General features: G+C 41.2%; 1 protein-coding gene across 4 annotated transcripts in view; it reads left to right on the top strand.

Annotated features, from left to right (window-relative positions):
• Window positions 1-22,584, top strand: part of vaspb (vasodilator stimulated phosphoprotein b) — a 34,913-nt gene extending 12,329 nt beyond the window's left edge. Inside the window, exons 2-14 of one of the 4 annotated variants that reach the window (XM_085245553.1) lie at window positions 9,211-9,382; window positions 12,227-12,407; window positions 13,632-13,698; window positions 14,969-15,081; window positions 15,954-16,222; window positions 16,434-16,573; window positions 16,742-16,793; window positions 18,972-18,999; window positions 19,106-19,145; window positions 19,318-19,410; window positions 20,017-20,086; window positions 20,992-21,049; window positions 21,138-22,584. In XM_085245553.1, the coding sequence (XP_085101679.1) occupies window positions 9,211-9,382; window positions 12,227-12,407; window positions 13,632-13,698; window positions 14,969-15,081; window positions 15,954-16,222; window positions 16,434-16,573; window positions 16,742-16,793; window positions 18,972-18,999; window positions 19,106-19,145; window positions 19,318-19,410; window positions 20,017-20,086; window positions 20,992-21,049; window positions 21,138-21,172 (1,318 nt within the window). In that variant the 3' untranslated portion in view covers window positions 21,173-22,584. Of the gene's footprint in view, window positions 1-9,210; window positions 9,383-12,226; window positions 12,408-13,631; window positions 13,699-14,968; window positions 15,082-15,953; window positions 16,223-16,430; window positions 16,574-16,741; window positions 16,794-18,971; window positions 19,000-19,105; window positions 19,146-19,317; window positions 19,411-20,016; window positions 20,087-20,991; window positions 21,050-21,137 lie in introns of all 4 variants that reach the window. The other 3 variants (XM_085245552.1, XM_085245554.1, XM_085245555.1) reach the window with 3 other exon arrangements.
• The last annotated feature ends 217 nt before the right edge of the window (window positions 22,585-22,801 follow it).

Here is a 22,801-nt window from a genome sequence, read left to right as displayed (position 1 = left end):
TATGTCACATATTGACAGTGGCTCACCGATGCCAATGACATAATTACCCAGCTACATTTCTGAAAGAATGCAAAAGCATTGACATATATTTTTCCTTCCTACAGTAGCCCGACGGGCAGGGAAGAGATAGATTTTGGTAGCCCGACTGAAAAAATCGCTAGCTCCAGGACGTTGGGCTAGCGATATTGCAAGCCCTGTATCTGATTGAGGAATCACTCATCTTTGGAAAAGAGAGTTTATTACAGAGAAATGTCTCTTTCCAAAATAAAAGCTATACTATCCGCTTCTTCTGGGCTATATTCTCAGCAGCATAAGGAGAATCATGTGCTAACAGCTGTCTAAATGACTCGGCTAAAGTTAGTAGCATGCTTGCTTTTTTTTGTCTGCTTCCACTTGTCTTTGCACTAGGATGATGTCGGCGTAAATGTGCAGTCATATTCGTTGTGTTCCCACTAGTGCTTTCAGGTTAATCTCGTTGAAATGACCTTAACGCCACAACACGGCAAATCTCCGTTAACGAGCTACCGCCGATCGCTCCGTGCATGGGGCTAGACGGCCAACACGTTAACGAGCTAACTGCGCTAACACACTAGTTCCCACCCATGTAATTGAGCATTGCATGGCACATCCAACATACTGTTTTACTTTAGTCCATGACTGCTTACCTTCAGGGTCATACGTCACATGAAAACCAAAATAATTCCAAACGCCAGATCTGAATGAGGGTGGGGGAGGTCCATGTTGTAAGGAGAGCTTAACTTCTGTCTCGCTAGCTTGCCCTGCGCTCTTCCTTCTGACGATGCTGTCTGTGTTGAGCGCTCAGTGAATCTGCGTTCGACTACTCCGCCTAGGCTGCACTGTCGACCCTAGGCGGAGTAGTCAAACGCAGATTCACTGAGCGCTCAACACAGACAGCATCGTCAGAAGGAAAGTTGATAAGATAAATTACAAATTTTGTATTGTTCGATACATATGCGTACCGAACCGAAAGCACTGTATCGAACGGTTCAATATCGATACGAATATCGTTGCACCCCTTGTATGTGTATATGTATATGTGTGTATATATATATGTATGTGTGTGTGTGTGTATATATGTGTGTGTGTGTGTGTGTATATATATGTGTGTGTGTATGTATGTATGTATGTATATATATATATATATATATATATATATATATATATATATATATATATATATATATATATATATATACACATACACACATATACACACACATACACACACATATACCTTCAGGGTCATACGTCACATCTGAATGAGGGTGGGGGAGGTTCAATTTGCCATGTTGCAAGGAGAGCTTAACTTCTGTCTCGCTAGCTTGCCCTGCGCTCTTCCTTCTGATGCTGTCTGTGTTAAGCGCTCAGTGGATCTGCGCTCGACAGTGCAGCCTAGCGGAGTAGTCGTACGCAGATTCACTGAGCGCTCAACACAGACAGCATCGTCAGAAGGAAAGTTGATAAAATAAATTACAAATTTTGTATTGTTCGATACATATGCGTACCGAACCGAAAGCACTGTATCGAGAATATATATATATATATATATATATATATATATATATATATATATATATATATATATATATATATATATATATATATATATATATATAAAAAATCTCACCACATTCTAATCATCTAATGAGATTTGCTGGCTGTAAGTGGTGCTCTTCTGTTGCAAGCATTTAAATAGCTGCTTGCTTTTACAATATCATTTGTGAAACGCATTTTGTCTTCTTCTCAAAAAGGCCACAAGGGAGAAGGAGGAAGTGGGTTGGTTAAATGCAGACTTTATTTAGTGACTTATTGTCATTCTCTGTCTGGTTTCAATGTGACGTTTTATAGTGGGCAAAAAAATAAAAAAGAAGTGATGATTCACAGTTTACTCATCTAAGGTACAGCAAAGCCACCTGAGGGTTACTAATTTGTATGCGACACCTGTTTCTCATATATATTTTTGTGTGTGGGTTGTGTGTGTGAATCACCTCCCCAAAGCTGTACAAAAAACGGTTTAAAAAATGCAGCACAAAGTTGAATGAAAATTGTTGGTTCATATCTGGTCAAGTGTTCCGTGAGATGCGATCTTGTCTTGTTTGCAGTGTACGCCACGGAGAAAGGCATTTATTCCTGAAGGCAAGAATAACTCAAAGATGAACATCATTAAAAAGAGATTGTTGGCTGTAGTTGTTTGGGGAGGGAAATGAGCTTTTCATATTGTGGAATTATGAACTCCTGGAGGAGATGCCTGATGAATTAGAAGGGATGGATGCAGAGACAGAAATGTGGTTCCCTACTTAGTGTCTAGACAAGACTATTTAATATATCCCCAAATCATGTACATATATAGCAAGAGATATTTCTGCAAGGATACCACCAAGTGGCATTAGCAGGCATATTTTATACCTACTGAAACGGTTGAAGGAATGACTGAGGAGCATGGTAGGAGGGTCAGGTAAAGAGGAGGAGAAGGAGGGAAGAGAAGGAGCTACTGGGCCTGACTGTACTTGTCGTTCGGAGAAAAGCTCTGAGAGCATAGCCTTATACAGATATTTCCAAGACGGCGTGTGCCCCAGCCGTGCACTGTGATTTCCTGTTAACCCCTAACTCACCAAGAAGGCCAAACCACAGAGGGGATGAGGCACTCACTCTGGCTCCAACGAGAAGCGATGACGGACTCAGCCGTGTTGCAATAAATGAGCAATTTGCATATCAGTCAGGTGATCACTTCCTGTGGTGAAGTCCATTCTTGCATTGAGGCTGTTGGCTTAAATCCTTCCCAGAGCAGCAGTCGGTGACCTATTTGTGCTTAAGAGAAAACCTCTTAAATCATCTGTACTTGGTTAGTTTGCCTACATTCAGCTTCACTAGATTGGTGGTCTTTGTTCAAGGAAGGACAGGAATAGGTTGTTTATGACCACGCCTGTTGTGGTTTTATTCTAGCACTAAAAAGCAGTCCGATCAGACCCAGCACTGCAGCCTGTTATACCCAGCGGGCGGGTCAGCACAGGTGGATGTGTTGGCAGCTTGACAGGTGGGGAGGGTGTGTGAAAGTCTGTCTTTATGCGCGTGTCTGCCACACATGCTTTTAGTCTCAGTGTCCGTAGTTCTATCAATAATGCAGCTGCTCACTCTGTCTCACTCTTGAGCCCTTGCTTTCTCTGCCATTAAATATGCATCAATTTCCCAGTCCTAAGTCTCTGTCCCCTCCCAGTTCCCATAAACTGCCCTGCAATCCCAACAGCATGCTCATTGCTGATGAGTTGACTTAGTAAAACTAAAATGTTTGTAAAATCCATTCTTTGTCAGCTGTTATTAAAATGTTATTTCTGTTATTAATTTGAGCTTTAAGCTGAAATTAAAACATGATACTGACGAGCTCAGAGTGATTGTCAGAGGTTTGCCAGCGTGTTGCCATCAGTCTGAATGAGGGGACTCGACTCCACTTGGCTCCCAGCGGTCAGCCAAGTGGCTGCCAACTTACTCCTATACAACAGGAAGGCTGCTGAGGACAAAAGTAATAATTAAATGGGAATTTGTCTATACTGACACCAACAGATGTCACTGTATTTGAATTACTGTGCAAAGGTTTGGGGCAATACTTCCAAATGTTCACTTTAAAGTGCCATAACGATAATCCACAATACTGAAATCCACTGTTCCTGAAGTCACAACTATTAAAACTCACTGATGTTCTTTGTCATGCTGCACAAATTACGTATAAAGCAATAAGCGGCCTGCTTCCTGACAATACACTACATTTCTTTTTTTTCTTTTTTTTTAAGAGATGGAGGATCCGGTTAAGCGGGGAATTCGATTTAAAACATCTGTGTTTGTGCAATGTTAAAAAGTTTTTGCATGTCTGTATGTGGAGTGACGTTGTGGAACAGATTGCTGAAGTTCATTACTCACTGTCCCAGCACAACTCGGGTTTAAAATGTAGAACAAAATGATGGTTTTTGCAGGGTAGAAGGGGGAGGAAGGACTTTGATTGGGTGCTCTTGTCCGCTATCCACTCTTCACACACTGTGTGTGTATAGCTATATGTGTATGCATGTGTATGTAAACATATTATTTAAAAAAAAAAAAAGTATCTCTTGGTGTGTTACTCGTGTTACCAAACTAAATATATGTAGACAATTATAAGGAAGGATTTATGAAGGGATAAGGCAGAAACGGGAAGTAAAAGTGATGATAAGTAGTTACTAAATAATGGAGTATTTTTTTGTTTTGTTCTTTTTCTCTTTTGAGTTGTACTATCATGTTCAAAATAATTCCCAGTGATTCCCATCCCCAGGCACTTCATGACCTATCTATGCCCCTCTAATGCACATGCTTGTTACTTAATGACTGATGTACATGCAGATATGATAGAACTGCATCTTTAGTCTCTGAAACACAAGACACTGCAAAAATGTCTTTTTAGAACTTTTAACCTGTTTGAAAATATCTGTTAGTTGTTAACTGATGTTTGCAAACCTTAGAGGAAGAAAAATATGCACAGTTGCAGTGACTGACTTGAACCCAGTATTTTAAGAAGGGGTTTCTGTTGTTATTTTTTTTTTCCCCCAGACAGATAACACCCACACAAATGTCTACAGGACTACAGGTAGCACAGACAACAAAAAGTCACTCTGGAAAGAGTGAGCCAACATTTAATATCAGCGCAGTTATTGTAAGACATGTGCCAAATAACACAATAACAGGAAGGCATTTTGAAGTTTGACAGCAAACCTGAAGCTGCGTGGCTGTCGTGAAGTCACTTACACACACGCATGTTTAATTTACACACTGTTTGCACCAGACATCCTCCTGTTTCGGGATATTTGCAGGCCTAAAAATTCAAGTTGTTCCTGGTTGGAGTCCACAATCCCAGACACTTAATCACTCATGAAATCCTAATGCTTGGCTCCTTACTATCCTTGTTTGTTTTTTTGTTTTGTTTTTGCTGTTCTTTAGTAAATATGGACTGAATTTTTATGAAGTTGCATAACGTATAATATATAATTAGGTATATAATATATATGGCCTTGTTTTGTTTTGTTTTTTTTTCTTCTTCTTCCGTGTGTGCATGCATGCATCCATTGTTCAGGCTGGATGAGTCCTTATTAGGCATTGCTGGCAACAGGAAGTGGGCTGGGCTTTGGTGCTGTGTCACAGGAAGTAGCAGATTGTATCACGGGCGGGACAGATGGAGGGAGAGGTGGAAGAGATGGATTAGGGGACTATAGGGAGACCATGCAGGGAAAATAAGGAGAGGAGGGGGAGGGATCGTAAAACCTTTGTTGTTCTGCATCTGCACAACTCCTCTACTCACCATTTATCGACACTTTGGTTTCTTCTGTTTTGCTGTGCTTTAAGCTGAGACACGCATGCACATTAACATGCATATATTAAGATTTACAGTTAAATGAATGAATACAGACTTTACAGTGTTTAGTGGTATTTATTTAAATGTTACGCCATTACTCTGGTCCAATGTTATCAGCATACACAAGGAAAAAGCAAATATGTGTGTAGAGAAGGAATATTTGTTTATTCTAAGATCTCTGTTTTAAACACGTCTGCCCTACCCGAGATACCTGAGTAAACATGGTTTTGTTTTTTTGTTTGTCTGTCTGCATAAACCTATTAATACCACTGATGTCAGCGCACATGTGGCTGTTTTCTTCCAAAGTGTGATGAGGTGGAGGCTGATGGAAAGCAGGTGGAAGATTCCAGTGACTCGTCTGTTTGGCAGAGCACGGCACAACTTCCCGTCTTTGTCGGCTTCCATTGTTGCGTTTTGTTTGGGATCAAACTAATCTGTTTATCCAAGCAGTTATCAACACCATACTGCATTTTTAGGTTTTTTGTTTTGTTTTTTCTTCCCACGTGTAGGATACTGATTTCTTTATGTCGCTTTGAAGACGTTAGACTTTGTGGATATCGTTAATGTGGAATATTCTCCGGGTTTTTCTTCTGACATTGGTGGCTTTTTCACTCATTTTCAGTTCATTCCTTGTTCTTATTTTTGTTCTTTGTTCAGTCACTTAAGACTGATCTATGAATCATTTCAGCATAGAAACACCACACTCAAAACATGAACCAGTTTTGTGTCTACAGATAACAGAGAACAAAGAACCAGTTGTAAAATATATCTTTAGGCTCTTTGTTGCTAGCATCCTGTTGCGAAAACACATAATGTGTTTATAATTCTTTAGTTTAATGTTTGAAATAAATGCCACAATAACACAAAATAGTAATTTTGCTCCAGAAAGGCCCAAAGAGTTATTCACTAAAACGTTGCTCAGCATAGTGTGCAGTATGTCATTAAAGAAATCAGAGGAAACTGAACAGGTGGAAGAAAAGGTTTTTGAAGGCTTGCCACTTCTATCTAAACAGTATCTGAAAGTCAGGTCCTTTAAGAAATAGTAGGAAATCTAGCCTTCAGTTGATTTTTAAAGAATCAACTAAAGAAGAAAAACGGGGAGGAATGGGTGGGGTATACCAAATGACCCAAAAAGTTCAAATTGCTATAGGTAGGTATGGAGGTCACGAGAGAGGTGCTAGAGCAGGGGTGGCCAACTCCAGGCCTCGAGGGCCAGTGTCCTGCAGGTTTTAGACATCACCCTGGGTCAATACACCTGAATCAAATGATTAGTTCATTACCAGGCTTCTGGAGAACTTCAAGACATGTTGAGGAGGTAATTTAGCCATTTAAATCAGCTGTGATGGATCAAGGACACATCTAAAACCTGCAGGATACCGGCTCTCGAGGCCTGGAGTTGGCCACCCCTGCACTAGAGGCAGGCTCTGCCATGGTTGGATGGTTATAAATGTAGAAAAGTATTTTCACTTCATTTCATTTTTTTTTATCCACCATGTAGTACCATCTAGAAAACCTCTAATTAGCACAGCTTCATTTTTCAGCATGACAATGATCCCAAACACACTGCCAGTGTGGTAAAAGATATGGATGTGGATAGAAAAACACACAATGTATCACTCTCAGCCATAAATTGACCTCCCCAGAACGCCGACCGCAACATTACCGAAGCAGTGTGGGATCATCTTGACAGAGAACAGAACAAAAGTCAGCCAACATCCAAACAAGACCTTTGAATGTCCTTCAAGAAGCCTGGAGAACTATTCCTGAAGACTAGTTAAATGAACAAAAGCTGCCTAAGAGATTTCAGGCTGTGCTGAAAAATAAGGGTTGACATACCAAAATTGACAAATACTGACTTCAAGATTATTAGACTTGTACAAACTTTTTTTTTCCTGTATTTCCATTTATGTTTGTACTTATTTCCCATTTTCTAACAAAATATATAGAGTTTTTAGACAGGAATGTACACTTCAGCTTCTTTGCAAATAAAGGTTAAGACTTCAGTGAATAAAGGACATTGTCGTTCCAGTTTAGTGTGTTTTCTGACACGTTTGAAGCTCAAACAAAGCTGGTTATATTAGTGTTGTGGGTTTTTTGAAACCTAGGACACACTGAAATGTTCTTAATCTGGCCTTGTGGGTTAGTGAGTATGAGACTAGGTTTGTCTTGAAAGACTGGCCCTCGTGACTAAAAACTTTGTTCTTCGTTCATTTGTCTGCAGTTCTTCCTCAGCTTTCCTCGTTGGCCTCTCCTGTTCCTCCCGCAGTTCACGCTGAATCCCACATAAAACACACAGCCTTTATATGATATAAATTAATATTGGTTCTTCTTTGTCCTTATACAAAAAATGCAGTGTAACTGAAATTTTAGTAGTTTGCTTAATTGTCCTTGATTCTCAGCAGTAACACAAATGAATGTTTCCAAATTTTTATTTAATTTTTTTCATTTTTGCAAACATTTCAGGTTATTAATAGAACATGTTGCTAACGTAAACAAAACAAATGAAACACTGTTGCTGTGGACTGAGTTTCCTCTTAAGGCATCTAGAGTATGTTAGGTACCCAGCTGTACCTTTAGAAGAACAAGTACCTCCACATTTTCAGGATGTTGGTATCGATTTGGTACTGAAGTATCTGTTTTTGTCACATCCCTAAAAACGACAGTCTAGTGTATTTCTCCGATGACACTCTATAGTACAAACATGTTTGCAGCAGAGCTCACAAAGACCTTTTCATGCTTTTGTCGGCTGAAGTTGCCGTCGCTACTATAAAGACCTGTGGTTTAATTTTTGTGGCTGTACTTTAATTTGGCTTTGGATCGTTTTAATTCTTCCTTGTTTTTGTGGCAGCATGTAGTGGGTGTTTTTGTTCCGGCTTGGAAGAGCAGAAATCGACTCTTAGTTGCCAGATGTCTATATTACAAAGCAGGATTTCAACTTATCTAGGTAACCCGGAGTTAACCCTGAAGTTTTCTGTAGTGTGAAGGTGGATCACTTCTTACTGGGGGGCATCACCATGGTAACGCACTCTGACCCTAACCTGCTCCGGAGCAGATTATGTTCTGGATTAGAGATCAACAGGTATGAAATCACTGTGTACATGACAGTGTGTACATAACATCACCATTCCTGCAAGACCCCAGAGACCTCTGTATACGAAATAGGAAGGTCAGAAGTCTTTGCGTTTCTCTGACTGTCAGTAGGTTAATTCTCAGATCCAGCTTTATTACTTTTTTCCTCTGTTGGCCTCAGATTAATTTACAACAGTTTCATTGTTCCATCAGCATTAATTAGAACTAATTACATTTGGAAATTTTGCTGGCTTTCCTTCTTACCCTCAAGGAGGCTAAACTTTATTCATATCTGAGCTCTTTCTAGTCTTACTGGCTAAAACTTGCATGCATTCATACAGCACTTTGAATACTGAACACTGCTTTTCCTCTGGCACACACACTCACCCTGCAGCACCTGTGTTGCTTTGATTCTGTGTTGTGCGTTTTAAATTTTTCTAACATTACACTTTGCTATTCCTATGCTGCCAATACACTGTGTTCGTGATTAGCCAGATGCTGCTAGCGCCACTCCTTCCTGTGAACCCATTTGTAACTAGAACCCTGGGTTACTGAGTCAATAACCAGTTTTATTTGGCTATAAGGGTAAATGAAGTTAACAGAAAGATCCCTTTGAAATGCTGAACTTGTGGTAGTACAAGCCTGAGTACTAGTCAGACAAAAAGTAGATTATTTAGACTTTTAAAGAGTCAACTAAGCAATGCTGTAAACGAATGTTGATGATTTCTTCTTTGTGCTCTGTTTTTCAGTGAATCAAGTATTTGCCAGGCTCGGGCCACTGTGATGATCTATGACGATGGCAATAAGAAGTGGCTTCCTGCGGGCACCGGACCCCAAACCTTCAGCAGGGTGCAGATCTATCACAACCCAAGCAACAATGCCTTTAGGGTAGTGGGACGCAAGATGCAGACAGATCAGCAGGTACATCTGCCAGCTTTGGGCAGGCTTAGCATAGTGTCTGGCTTTGTGAGATGTGTGTAGTGTCTGTCATGTGGCCTGTGGGCGTCTGTGTTGTTTAAAGGTGTCTGAGTAAGCAAGAGTGAGAATACTGGGTGCCCATTCATTGACATCATTGTAAATGATACCCTAAACTGTATCTGTTTGTTATATGGAGAGTATTTACTGTAAGTATAGTTTTATTAGAAGCACTTGAGAACATTTTTACATCGTCTACCACTGTGCTGTTTATGTCCCTCCCCCCTAAACCCTCTGCCCATCCAAGAAGCCACAGGAAGGATAATAAATCACAACCAAACCTATTTTCTGTCCCCTTGTTTGGTTGCAGAGCAGTTTTAGACTCTACCTTATGTTGCAGTTATTTACACTCACTGGCCACTTTATTGGGTACACCTGGCTAGTATACAAACTCTTGCCTTCAGAACTACCATAATTATTCATGACACAGATTCAACAAAGTGCTGGAAACATTCTTCAGATTTTTTTGGTCCATGCTAACTTGTCATCACACAGTTGCTTCAGATTTGTTGGATGCACATCCATAATGGGATTCATCTGTTCCACCACATCCCAAAGGTGCTCTACAAGACGGGATGGAACCAGTCTCATGTTGTTTATGCCACTGAGACCTAAGATCGGATCAGATGACATTTTTCCAATTTTTCTGTTGTCCAATTTTAGTGAGCCTGTGTGAAATTTAGCCTCAGTTTCCTGTTCTTAGCTGACAGAGGTGGCACCTGGTGCAGTCATCTGCTCTAACCCATCTGCTTCAATGGTTCAGAGATGCTTCTCTGCATACCTTGGTTGTAATAAATGGCTCTTTAGACAGGCTTCCTATCAGTTCAAAGCACTCTGGCTCTGCTCCTCTGACCTCTGACATCTTCTTGTAGAGAACTGCCCCTCGCTGGACATTTTCTCTTTCAGACCATGCTTTGTAAACCCCATAAATGGTTGTGTGGGGAAAATCCCCATAGATCAGCTTTCTGAAATACTCAGGCCAGTCTGTGCGGCACTATCATGCCACATTTATAATCAGTTAAATCACCTTTCTTCCTCATTGTGATGCTTGGGTTGAACTTCAGCAGGTCATCTTGACCATGTGTACATGAGTTGCTGCCATGAGATTGGCTGACTAGATATTAGCATTAATGAGCAGTTGATCACGTGTACTTAGTGGCCGGTCAGTGTATGGTCTAACTAGTTTCCTCATAGTTTCTCTCTGATGTCTGTGTGTCTGAGAGAGAGAGACAGAAAGGGGGAGGGGTGGAGCAAGCAAGGCTTCTGTGGGGAGCCACTGTATTAGAAACACTATGAATTTTCATTATTTTATAAACACTGATGCAAATATGATCGCATGAACCTAGCAGACAGAAGTATTTACTTTTAGGCACAGAATGAATTAATGAAACCTGATGAAAGGTGGAGCAGGGAATCCGTTAAGTTTGCGTGTGGAGCACGATCACTGCTTCACGCCGTTTGCAGCCGTTTATCCAAACACTTGCTGCTCTTAACTACACTTATAAACAGGCCCTGGGTTACCTTATTTATCTTTAAGCCTGTGTTTTAATTCCTTTCAGTGCTTTTAATCTTACAGATTTTGCTGAGCTGAGCTTTGAATCAACTGTTGTCTTAAGCAAGAGCACTTCCACCACATTCATGCTTTTGATTACTGTCAGTTTGCGAGAGGTGCACGCAAACATGCAAAGCTGTTTTTTGTGCATTGTCAGCATGCCTTTGGCATAACATGTAGGAAAGTCTTCCTTCAGTTTTGAGTGCTCAAAGCAGAGGATAATGAAGGCGTGTCTTTGTGGTTATCACCAGATTATGACTCCCCAGCTGATAAAGGTGAACCGATTCCATGTTACAAAGCAGGGCAGCCTGAGTTTGGGTGCGTCTGTTCTTGATACGCCCGTCTTAGTGTCTCTCTCTCTCCCCTTCTTTAAACATTCAGCACTCTGAAGTGTTCCCCAGAGACGTGTCTTAAAGTGGAAGATGTTTCCTGTGAGATAGTTAGCCTGTTCAGCCATTTCCTGTGACAATTTAGGACGTAGTTTGATACCCAGTAAGGACCCTATATTTGTGTCTGACGGAAACATCCAAGTGAGTTTAGGCTTGTGGTTAATGAGAGCAGCAGGAAGAAAATGAGAATTTTCTGTCTCTCCTTTTCATGTTCTCCTCTTTCTTTTTTTCTTTTTTCTTGTGCCTGTGGTGTCTTTAGAAGTGTCTTTGTGGTGTCACGCTTGTTTTATGCATCCTGGTGTGATTTAAGACGAGTTAAAAAGCACAAGTGGAACCTGCGGCATTAAGGCTTTTCATCATGCCACAGGTTTTACTTGATTCCTTTTATCCTGATTCGTGATGCAATTCTCTTTGCATCTACACACTACCTTGCTATTTTTAAACAGGAAGACTGAAGTTGTATTTGTTTATTTTTAATGATGATGATGATGTCTACAGTGGCAGATGAACTTGCTACCCTTACATTCAGTGCATGCTGCCTCCCTGTGACAGGGTCTCCTATCCTCCCCTCTCCTCTGTGGAATCCAGAGGCTGTTAAACAAATAGTGAAATGGCATGTCAGCACATTCAGGCAAACACTCAAACCCAGAACGTTTTTCCCCAGCTCCATAAGCTTCACACCACCTGGTGGTTGGAATCTGTACCAGCATACCACAAACATTTAAGCAGATACAGTCGTGTTATGCATAAGCAGGGATATTAGGTTGTGGAGATTTTAGAAGTTGTTTTGGATATATAATTTGTTTTTAAACGACTTTGTAACTCCTCTGCTCTCTTTCTCCTCCTCAGGTTGTTATAAACTGTCCAATCATTAGAGGCCTCAAGTATAATCAGGCCACACCTAATTTTCACCAGTGGCGGGATGCCCGACAAGTTTGGGGACTCAACTTTGGCAGCAAGGAGGATGCTGCTTTATTTGCCAATGGCATGAGCCACGCTCTGGAGGTCCTCAACTCCATGGCAGACGCAGGTAAATTAGCATCTGTAGCTACTCCATGGACTTTGCTTATGACTCCAGCACGAATGAAAACGTCCCAAACTTACAACTTCCTGTTTTGTGGTAACTTATCAGCCAGAACATGGTAAACATTATACTAACACCACACAGAGGTTATATATGTGTTTCTTGTCAATCAGTTAGAGAAAAAAGGCATGTGATTGAGCTGATATTACCGCCCTGGACCGCATGAAACACCTTGCTAACAAGCTTCCTTCAAGTGATGAGTATGATTCACAGTGATGTACAACAAACAGGGTAGCTGGGTAGATATAAAAAAGTCAAATAATGTTATTTGTTTGGCCTCGTGCTGCTGTGCTGGCTACAGTTGTGCACAGAGTTGGTGTAAATGCATGAAAATTACTCACTCAGATCACATTTTGTCATTTAGACGTAGACTTTATTAATTCCACACTGGGGGAATTCACATGTTACAGCAACACTGGATTTATTTATTTATTTTTAAATAAGGAAAAAAAATGATACAAGTGTCATTTCTACTATTTACAAATGGTTGCTATATACAATAAGTATTTGTCATTGTCATATTTTTCATATGTGCATAAAGTGCAGTGGGAGTAAACCTTTATTTTTGTAGGTATCTATTGTGTGTAATGTACAGTCTGACCGCTGTTGGGATGAAGGACCTGCGATAGAGCTGCGTCCTACACTGTGGCTGTTAGAGTTAAACACACTATTTCTTAGACATCAGTCCACACGTGTCCATCCAATCCTGTTAAATAGAAAATAGTTTGAATATTTCCTCAGAAGGAATCCTGGTATTCATCGAACACATAATTAGAACTTCTGTTGTTGTTTTGTTTTGTTTTTTTAAAATGTGTTCATTTTTAACAGTTTCAGCACTTATTCATAGTCAGTGTTGTTCTTACCTCTGCTTATTTACAACAGCTGGCTATTTAAATGAATACTCTGTATATCCTGTGTCGCTGAGCCATGAAAAATACTTGATAAAATGTAGCATTGTAAATGCTTGATTAGTGGGCACCACCCATTTGAGGTCCCTGTGTGTCATATCGTGGCTGTCCACACTGTCTGCAGACTTTGTACAGTATCAACAGCACAGATATAAAAAAGTGTGTACGTCTGTAAAAGCACAGATTGGATAAACTTGAGCGTGTCAGGAGTTATTGCTTCATTGTAATCATCACAAATGTTTTCTATTTTCTGTTTTGGCAGGTTATGCTACCCTCCCCCGCCCCATGTCAAATGGGCCTTCTCCTGAAGAGCTTGAACAACAGCGGAGGTACCTTGAAGACTTTCTGCTAAATGCAGTCCGCCTTCTTCACTTTGCTAGTTGTAATCCACCGCTGGTCGCATTTTACTGCTTCTCCGCTTGCATATCTTCTGGGCTTGGTTCAGCTGATAACTCTGATTACATTTCCAGGTTTCAGCTTGGTCGTAAATGACTGTTTGTTTAATAATCAGATATTTTTTCTGATTCTTTTTTGTTTACCTCTTATGTGAGCTTACGGTACTGTGCGGCCATGTGAAGTGTATGTTTTCTAACTGATGCAAACAATCTCCTGGGTTCAGTTGCATAACAATCAATAGCAAGTCGAGCTGTTTTGGCTCTGCAGTAGTCCACTTGGCAGGGTTAGGGCACACACGCATATGCAGAGGATTTGATGGCATTAGCTTGACGCTGACGCTGTTAAAGCCTTAGTCAGCCCGTGTAGTTTAAAGGTTAAAAAGACAGTAAAGTGGATGCTGCTTACATTTTCCCGCCATGTCTCCATCAGCCTGTCCCATCAGCGAGACACTTGGACTCGCATGGACTAAGCATTAACCTTTTAATCTTATTTACACTAAAAGGTGATAAAGATCAGAGTCTAGGTGGATTTTATAATCGGCATTGCTGCTTGCCTGGCTGTCTCATTATCCAGTGGCGCGCTGAGGCTCAGGGAGCTTCTAAAACCTTAAAAGTCCAACAGAGATGCAGGTGTTTGTGGGTAATATTTGCAGCTGTAAACATCGATGATGTTCAGCAGTTGTGAAAAGAGGCAGAATAACAGACATGAATGCGATCGCCCCTCACCCTTTCCTTGGCTCGCTGCTTGACATCATGTGTGATTACGGGCATGTGTGTGGCTCTGCACTTTAGTGTGTGTACACTGTGTACAGTGTATGTGTGGTGCTCTGTAATCAGCTGTTATGAGTGGCAGATGTGTTGGGGAGAGGAGAGAGATGTAGCCAACCGAGGTAACTCGCATTGGATCATTTTGACCAGCTGTGGACTTTTTAGTGATAGACTAATTAAAAGTGAAATTCACCTCATGTCCTTTTACCAAATTCTCTAGATTTTATAAAACTGTTTGTTTGAAATGTTAGAAGTTGCCCTGAAACAGCGGCTGGTGCATAAATAATTCAGATATCTACAGGACACTTGCACATGATTCAAGGCTTTCTGAGTCTCAGACTTTAATTTAATTGTGGGCCAGTTTATGGTAATTGCTCTTGGTTTATTTTAAATATGTTCACATACAGATGTGACAGATTTGTTTGTTTGTGCACAGGTTGGAGCAGCAGAGGTTGGAACAGCAGGACCGGGAGCGTCAGGAGAGAGAAAGACAGGAGCGGGAGCGGCAGGAAAGAGAGAGGCTGGAAAGAGAAAGACAAGCTGCTGCAGGTCAGGAAACACCTGCGCTGGTCAACATAACACCACTTGACATTAATACACTTCAGTTTTGTTCTGTTTCAGCGTTATACTCAGATAAATGTGCAGCACATGATCGCCCTGAAGGGAAAGCTGGAATTCATTCTGCGTACCAAAAACAACAGGGGATTTTAAGACTGATACAGGGTCGTGTCAGACAGAGGTTGTGACTTTTTCTTTCACTGGCTGAATTTTTGTTTTTTTGTTTTTAAACGTTGATGGAAAATCTGAAGGCTGTCCCTAATTCTGAACCGTAATAGTAAATGATTCATGCACAACACCGTCGAGAACTGTGCTCTCAACATCTGTGCCGCGTCTTTCTTGACATCAGACATCATATATTAGAATTGTCGATCAAGGTCTTGGAGTGTCTGTATCCACAAGCAGTCACAGAGGGGGTGCAGCTGCACCGGGTACAAAACCATGCTGCTGGATGCTCTCCAGATAAACCAAGTGCTTATAGGATTGGGAAGCAGATAAGATGCTGCTGGTAATTCCAGTGTCCAGCAGAGTGAAAATTCAGCATTCAAATCACAATTAAATCAGACATTAAAAGTGGTTTGTCCAACGCAGAAAAATATAAAACCACTAGACATGGAGCATCAATCAAGCTGTTTAAGTTAAATTGGAATTTTTAGATGCAGGAGCTGTTTTAGTGCTTTAGGTGCTGCCTCTATGCTCTGTTTATGCTTTTGACAGTTTTAGATAGTGAGGATCAGTCATGCCCTCTGTATCATACAGAAGCCATCTAAGCATTGTTTTGAATTTTGTTTACCTGCGTCATGCTGTCATTGGTGTGAATCTTCTCTGAATACTTTGCAAACTGATGGTCCTTCTCTGTCCAGTTCCTCCAGCCCCTCCAGCTCCTCCACTGGCCACTGGAGGCCCCGCTCCTCCACCGGCTCCTCCTCCACCCCCTGGCCCTCCTCCAGCTCCTGCCCCTCCTCCAGCAACTGGCATCCCCCCGCCTCCGGGACCACCTCCCACAGGACCTCCCCCGGCCCCACCCCTGCCCACTTCGGATGGCGGAAATGGCATTGGCAGTGGGGGAGGAGGGGCAGGAGGGGGCTTGGCGGCTGCCCTTGCAGGAGCTAAACTCCGCAAAGTATCCAAGGTGTGTATGTGCCAGATTTGACTGTTACTTTGCCGCTGCTGTTAAAGGCCTCGTTAGCATACAATTGACAAATCACTCAATCTGTCATGTGCTTCTCTCATTATTCTAATTGGATATTCCGCTGTTGTAATGACACAATACTAAGAGTTATTTAGAGATGTAGATCTGTGACACCACCATCCATCCTTTTGCTATTTGCTGCCCTCAGCAGGATGATGGCCCGTCTGCTCCTCCAACTCCAACTCCAGTTTCCAGAACTGAGTCCACCCGCAGCAGCAACGCATCCATTGGAGGAGGAGGAGGAGGAGGAGGGGGTTTGATGGGTGAAATGAGTGCCATCTTGGCACGCAGGTGGGTGACGCCACAGGTTTGAAGCCACATAAGGTTTTATATTAACTAGTTACAATCTTCACTTGTCTTTTGATCAATAATCATTTATTACATGCGTTATATTCAGTCAGCTCTTGCAAGTTTTTCTGCTTGATTATTAAACTTAGTATTTTTATTTTCCTTTATCAGGAGAAAAGCTGCAGACACTGGAGAGAAGCCACCTGTGAAACCACAAGATAATGTGAGGGTCGGCTTTTTGTCAAATTGTTTTTGTAATGATAATTTTATTCTTGGACTTTATTAAAGTAGCTTTGCATCCTTTATAGTTCAAATAGCCCTTATTTATGTCTTGATGCATTCTCAATCATCCAATAGAGTAAATCTCCAAAAAGTTGATTCTGTTCATCTGGACTTAGCGTTTTGTGGGAGAAACGTTTCGTCACTCATCCAAGTGACTTCTTCAGTCTCAGCTGACTGCAGGTTTCCCCAAATATTATAAACAGTGCATTTGCATAATGACTGAAACCAGCCCACTGAAGGAACAATGGGCTGGGAGGTCAGTTCATAAATTTTAATTGTGCAAATTCTCATACGTGTCAGGAGTATCGGAGCAGTTGAGACGCATTTTTTCTAAACACCGGGTCTCTGTGGCTTTTAAACCCCAAAACACGCTGCGCCAAAAACTGGTCCACCCCAAGGATCGGGTCCCCCGACACAGAGTAACATAGTGTACGCTGTTAAGTGCCAGGAGGATTGCCAGGATTTATACATCGGGGAAACCAAACAACCTCTGGCGAAGCGGACGGCACAACACAGAAGAGCTAACTCGTCAGGCCAGGACTCTGCAGTCTGTTTACACCTACAGGCCAGTGGACACTCTTTCAATGAGGATGTACACATCCTGGACAGGGAAGAACGCTGGTTTGAGCGCGAAGTCAAGGAGGCCATTTACGTGAAAAGGGAAAGACCATCTCTGAATCGAGGAGGGGGCCTAGGGGTACATCTTACGCCATCTTACAATGCTGTGTTTGCAGCCATTCCCCAACTCTCTGTGAATGGTACTCATGGCTATTGATCAGTGGGTTTTGGTCAGTGGTTGTTGATCAATGGTCATGAGAATTTGCAAAATTAAAATTAAGGAACTGACCTCCCAGCCCATTGTTCCTTCAGTGGGCTGGTTTCAGTCATTATGCAAATGTACTGTTTATAAGATTGGAGAAACCTGCAGTCAGCTGAGACTGAAGAAATCATTTGGATGAGTGACGAAACGTTTCTCCCACAAAAAGCTACATCCAGATGAACAGAATCAACTTTTTGGAGAACCCTTATTTATCTTACAGTGAGCCTCGACCCAGCCCCATAGTTCATTCAATATATAAAACAAGCCGTTACTACTAGCTACTGATATACTCTCCCCTGTAAGCCAGCTTTGTCCTGATTGGTTGCCCCTCGTAAATAAAACATTTAAACAGCAGGTGGGTGGGGTTTCTATGGAAGCCCGTTTCCGCCACTAAAAAAAAAAAAAAAGCTAGTATCCATAACTCGAAATTTCGAGTTATTTTCTCGAAATTTCGAGTTATTATCTCGAAATTTCGAGTTATTATCTCGAAATTTCGAGAAATATAACTCGAAATTTCGAGTTACTTTTCTCAAAATTTCGAGTTAGCTCTGCCAATCAAAAATATACGTGAATGAGGTCGCTTTCTTGTTACCCGGAAGCATATGGCGCAGGACCGCGCACTCAAAAACGGATCCCAACAAATTAAAGTATGTTTGCTGATAGTAACACCATGTGATTCAGCTAATAACACAGGGATTTCATCATTTGTGAAGCCAGGCTGAAAACACTCAGCAATCTGTGCATTCACGACTGGATGTAATACCGGTAGCTTAGCTGTAGCATTTGTAGCTGAGGGCTTCAGCTTCCGGGTAACATGGAAATGACGTCATTCACGTAGATTACTGATTGGCAGCGCTAACTCGAAATTTCGAGTTGCTTTTCTCAAAATTTTGAGTTAATAACTCGAAATTTCGAGATAATAACTCGAAATTTCGAGAAAATAACTCGAAATTTTGAGTTATGGATCCTTTTTTTTTTTTTTTTTTTAGTGGCGGAAACGGGCTTCCATAGGTTTCTGTGCTCACGTTGGCAGGTTATTAAACATTGCCAAGAGTAGAATAAACGGTTGAAGCCTGAGTTTTCAACTCACACTTACAGATAAGATGTCATCATTTGACACCAGTATCATTGTAACATAACAATATAGACATGCCAGAAAGTAACGAGAAGCATAATCGGTTCCCTTTATGTAACACCAGACAAATGTAGAGTGTTTTTACATGTAACCAACCACTCAAGGCTGAGGATGACTCACTGTTAAGAGAAGTCTCCATGTTTTTTCTTCCCTCCTCTCCACAGGATGAGTCAGAGTCTCCAAGTCAAAGTGGTGAGAACTGAACAGTTTTGTCTGTAGCATGCCACCTACGTTCATTCTGATATACTGATATGAGTGAAGATTAACAACTCGTGTTTTCATACATTTTCTTTTTCAGACGCCGTCAGAAGACCTTGGGAGAAACCTTCTATGATCAGGTGAGCCAAGACGCAGTTATTTCCCTGCAGTAAATCTGTCACCTCCAGGTGTCCCATGTGTCGGTTCACCCTGTTCACCAGTGTGCGCACGTTTTTGTGTCCACCCCTGCGTCTTTGCACAAACGTGAGTTTTTTGTGCGTGTGTGCGAATGTCGTCCATTTTCATTTTAAGAGCGAGAGTGTGTGTGTGTGTGTGTCTCACTAACAGGAATAACTCCATCCCCAAGAGCATGGACTCCACTTCCTCATTGTCCCAAGTTCCCAGGTATACATGTGCCCCATTAATTCATGACCTTTAGCACCCCTTCCTTTATTCTTCCCTCTCAAATCTTCATGCTGGGGTAGCATATTTTACAGTTGATAGCACCATCTAATGGATGGGAGAATGGCGTGCACCCAAGCTACCCGTAGATGTAGCAGCTGAGTGTGCTGTCTCTGAAAACTGACTAATAAGATGGGAGCCTGGGTCTATGATTCATGCTTATTTTCAAGTCACTTCTCTCAGCTGGGGTTGGCTCTGTCCTCTCTGACATCTTTGATGGCTTTGTTTGTCTCTATGTTGTAGTTCAAGAACATACACGTAGTTTTTGTGGTAAAAGGTCCTAACAGAGCCATACACTACTCTTAAACCTGTGCTAGCTAGATCAGTTAATATCAGGCATTAATTTATAGCTCGTCAGCATCCTTCAGCTTCAGAAAGGTAGGTTAATGAGTTTACATAGGTTAACCTTCATTTCATTTCTGCATTCTTCCATTCACTGGTTCTTCATTTGCTCTATACTGTGGCAATGCATTTGATGAATATGTTGCACCTGTTTTGTGGAAAGATAAACATAAAATATTTGCATGTCTGTTTCATGTTTTGTTACAGGGCAAAGGCTGCAAGCAATAATAATGAAGCAAGTGGAGCCGATGACTCAGATTTAGAGAAAATGAAACAGGTAAATATGCTCATCGACCCAGCGATCGTCAGTTCTTGGCCAAAACAGCCACACTTGAATGTTTGGATCTGAATTTTTGTTATGTAAATGAGAAAGCTGATTTCTCTAAAGCTTCTGATACTCGTTTTGTTTTGCATGAATCTGGCTCCATCTGAATATGCTGGCTTGAGGTCACTTTTTGACAACAGTTTGACAATGGCAGTCTCAGACTGTTGAAATGAAGGTAGTTTGTAGCTTCCAGCTGTTTCCAGGAGTGTGTTGTTGAGTGTGTCACAAACAGGTTGGTGTGCGTTTATGCAGCTGGCACAACAGCAATAATATTAACTACTGACAATAATTACATTCCCAGCTTGGGACAGGAGCAGTCCGGATCTTATCACAGATGTGGTGTATATAATCATACTTCACAAGCTCCTGTTATTTCTAATCTGATGTGTGGGATGTTTGTTCCCATAGCTACACATAGGAAGTGGCCTCTTTAGTTATCAAAGCATCTATCAAAATAAAGCTGCCATGCAAAAAGACAGTCTGACCTCATGCATTATGTCACTGTTGTACTGTTAAATCTTGCAAGCAAACTGCAGGTAATGTGGATCATCATTGTGTTTGCAGATTTCCATAAAAATAACCCATGCCTAAATGACAGAATTCAGTCCAGTTGATAAAGCCAACAATGTTATAGGTTTCATGCATGAAAAGGTCTTAATCCTGACAGAGGTTTAGAGAAACCTAAATTTTTCTGGTCAACACCAATGCATTGTGTTCTGCCACAAGTCAGAAAAATATATGTTGTATGTATATGGAGATTTCACATGTCACCTGGTTACTGCAAATAAACTTTTTTTTTTTTTTCCTAAATCACAAATGTATTGCCATGGCTAACGGTTTGTCCTATTTTTCTGCAGGAGATCTTGGAGGAAGTGCGGAAAGAACTACAAAAAGTCAAAGAGGAAATTATTGGAGGTTAGATTACACTTTAAAAAAAACTTTAATTTTGCTCCAGTATCAGCTACTTTGTGTACTTACTGTGTGTTTCTCTTTGCTTTCACAGCCTTTATTCAGGAGCTTCAGAAGAGAAGCACATAGTTCTGCTGAGCGTCAGGTGTAACAGAGGGATGCGATGGGTGGAGCTGATCGAGGTCCGCTGAGGCCTTTCCTCCACGTCACCCTCTCATGTAGCCCAGGGATTTCTCTTTATCGTCTACACATTTTCTCTTCTCTCTCTCTTACACAAACACATGAGCATATGTGCTTACTGTACAACATCCATATTCACTTCATCTTAATGGTAACCCAGGGAACCTCCTCAAGTCGCCATTTGGCACTTTTTAACCATCACTTGCTTTTATTGCAGCGGTGATGTCCCCATCTGTACCATCTCTTCCCGCTCAGCCGTCCCGTCGTGCCCTTTTTGTGTCCCGTTCATCTGAATCATTTCAGAGCACTTAACTACCGCCAGAGTTGCTCTTGCAAGTTTGCCATCTCTAACCCCTCTTTGTTGCAGAACCCCTGCTGCTTGTGTCCTCTCCTTCTGCTATCAGATGCACCATTTTTCCTGGTAGAGAAGTCTTCAGTATTCAGGCACACTGTATTAGTCATATTTTTTACTGTAATAGAAAGAGGCTGGCATGCTGGGATCATTTTCTCCTTTTCTCAGTTGCCATGAAAATATTGAGACTTCTGCTAGTCTGTGTGGCAGCTGGATGTGGAGAGGGGAAAAAAATCAAACGAAACAGTGAAGCCACCTTCTTTAATACTGCAGCATATCTCAGTCAAGTGGACTTTAAGCTCCCGCCAAAGACTAAGAACTAAAGCGGCACAACGAAAGCCTTCACACTCCTGCTGCACAGAGATACTAGAGGAAGAGGAGACAAGCAAAGGGAAGTGTTCAACCAGAGTGCTGTGAAAGAGGAGTATGTTGTAGTTTTATGATGTGAGAAACTTATTCTCTTTGCATTGCACTTGTTCCAGAGGATGTGTGTGTGTGTGCGTGTGCCACACCGCCTTGATAGACTATTCCCTCTCACTTAAAATGAGACCTTATTCATTGGCCAGTGTGGCGCTCCTGCTGTCCACTGTGCTTCCGCTTGTTGTTATATTTTTTTTCTTTGTTTTGTTGTGTTTTTTCCCTTCTAGATCCGTTTTCTAATTTTGAAACATGAAAAATGGCCATGATGAGGTCAATTAATTTGGCCATGACCAACTGCCTTGAGAATAAATATATAAATATATATATATATGGAAAATATATATTTGTTTTGAGGGAAATGTTAGCAAAAAAGGTGTTTCTATTTTAATTGAAATGACTGGTGAATGGGAATTTCATTATCTTTTTTTTTTTTCAATGATTTGTTTTCTAATGAAATGTTTTGTTGTTTTTTGTTTACTTTCTTTTTTCTAGAGTCTAGGCTTTTTACACTGAAATATAAAGAAAACAGCTTAGAGACACTGGATTAGAAATGCCTTTATAGTCGAATACAGTTGCTTCTTGAAACGCATCACTTTGTCTGGACTCATCTTTTCTATTGTATTTGAATTTTATGGAGTGTGGGCTCTGCTGCACACATTTTGCTATATTTAAAATCCTAAACTATTTATGCATAAAAATGTTTACTTAGAACTTGGGAAATTGTCAGTCTTCTTTTGGCTGCTCCCTTTTAGGGTTCCTCATGACAGATCATCATCCTCCATCTCGCCCTATATCTAGCATCCTCT

This window comes from Mchenga conophoros, linkage group LG14, assembly GCF_057382185.1.
Source record: "Mchenga conophoros isolate Kocher_MC1m ecotype Shallow Benthic linkage group LG14, M_conophoros_male_GT1.1, whole genome shotgun sequence".
In the NCBI taxonomy this organism is placed as follows: domain Eukaryota; kingdom Metazoa; phylum Chordata; class Actinopteri; order Cichliformes; family Cichlidae; genus Mchenga; species Mchenga conophoros.
Note: the sequence above shows the minus strand (reverse complement) of the source record. Positions and strands in the feature narration are given on the sequence as shown.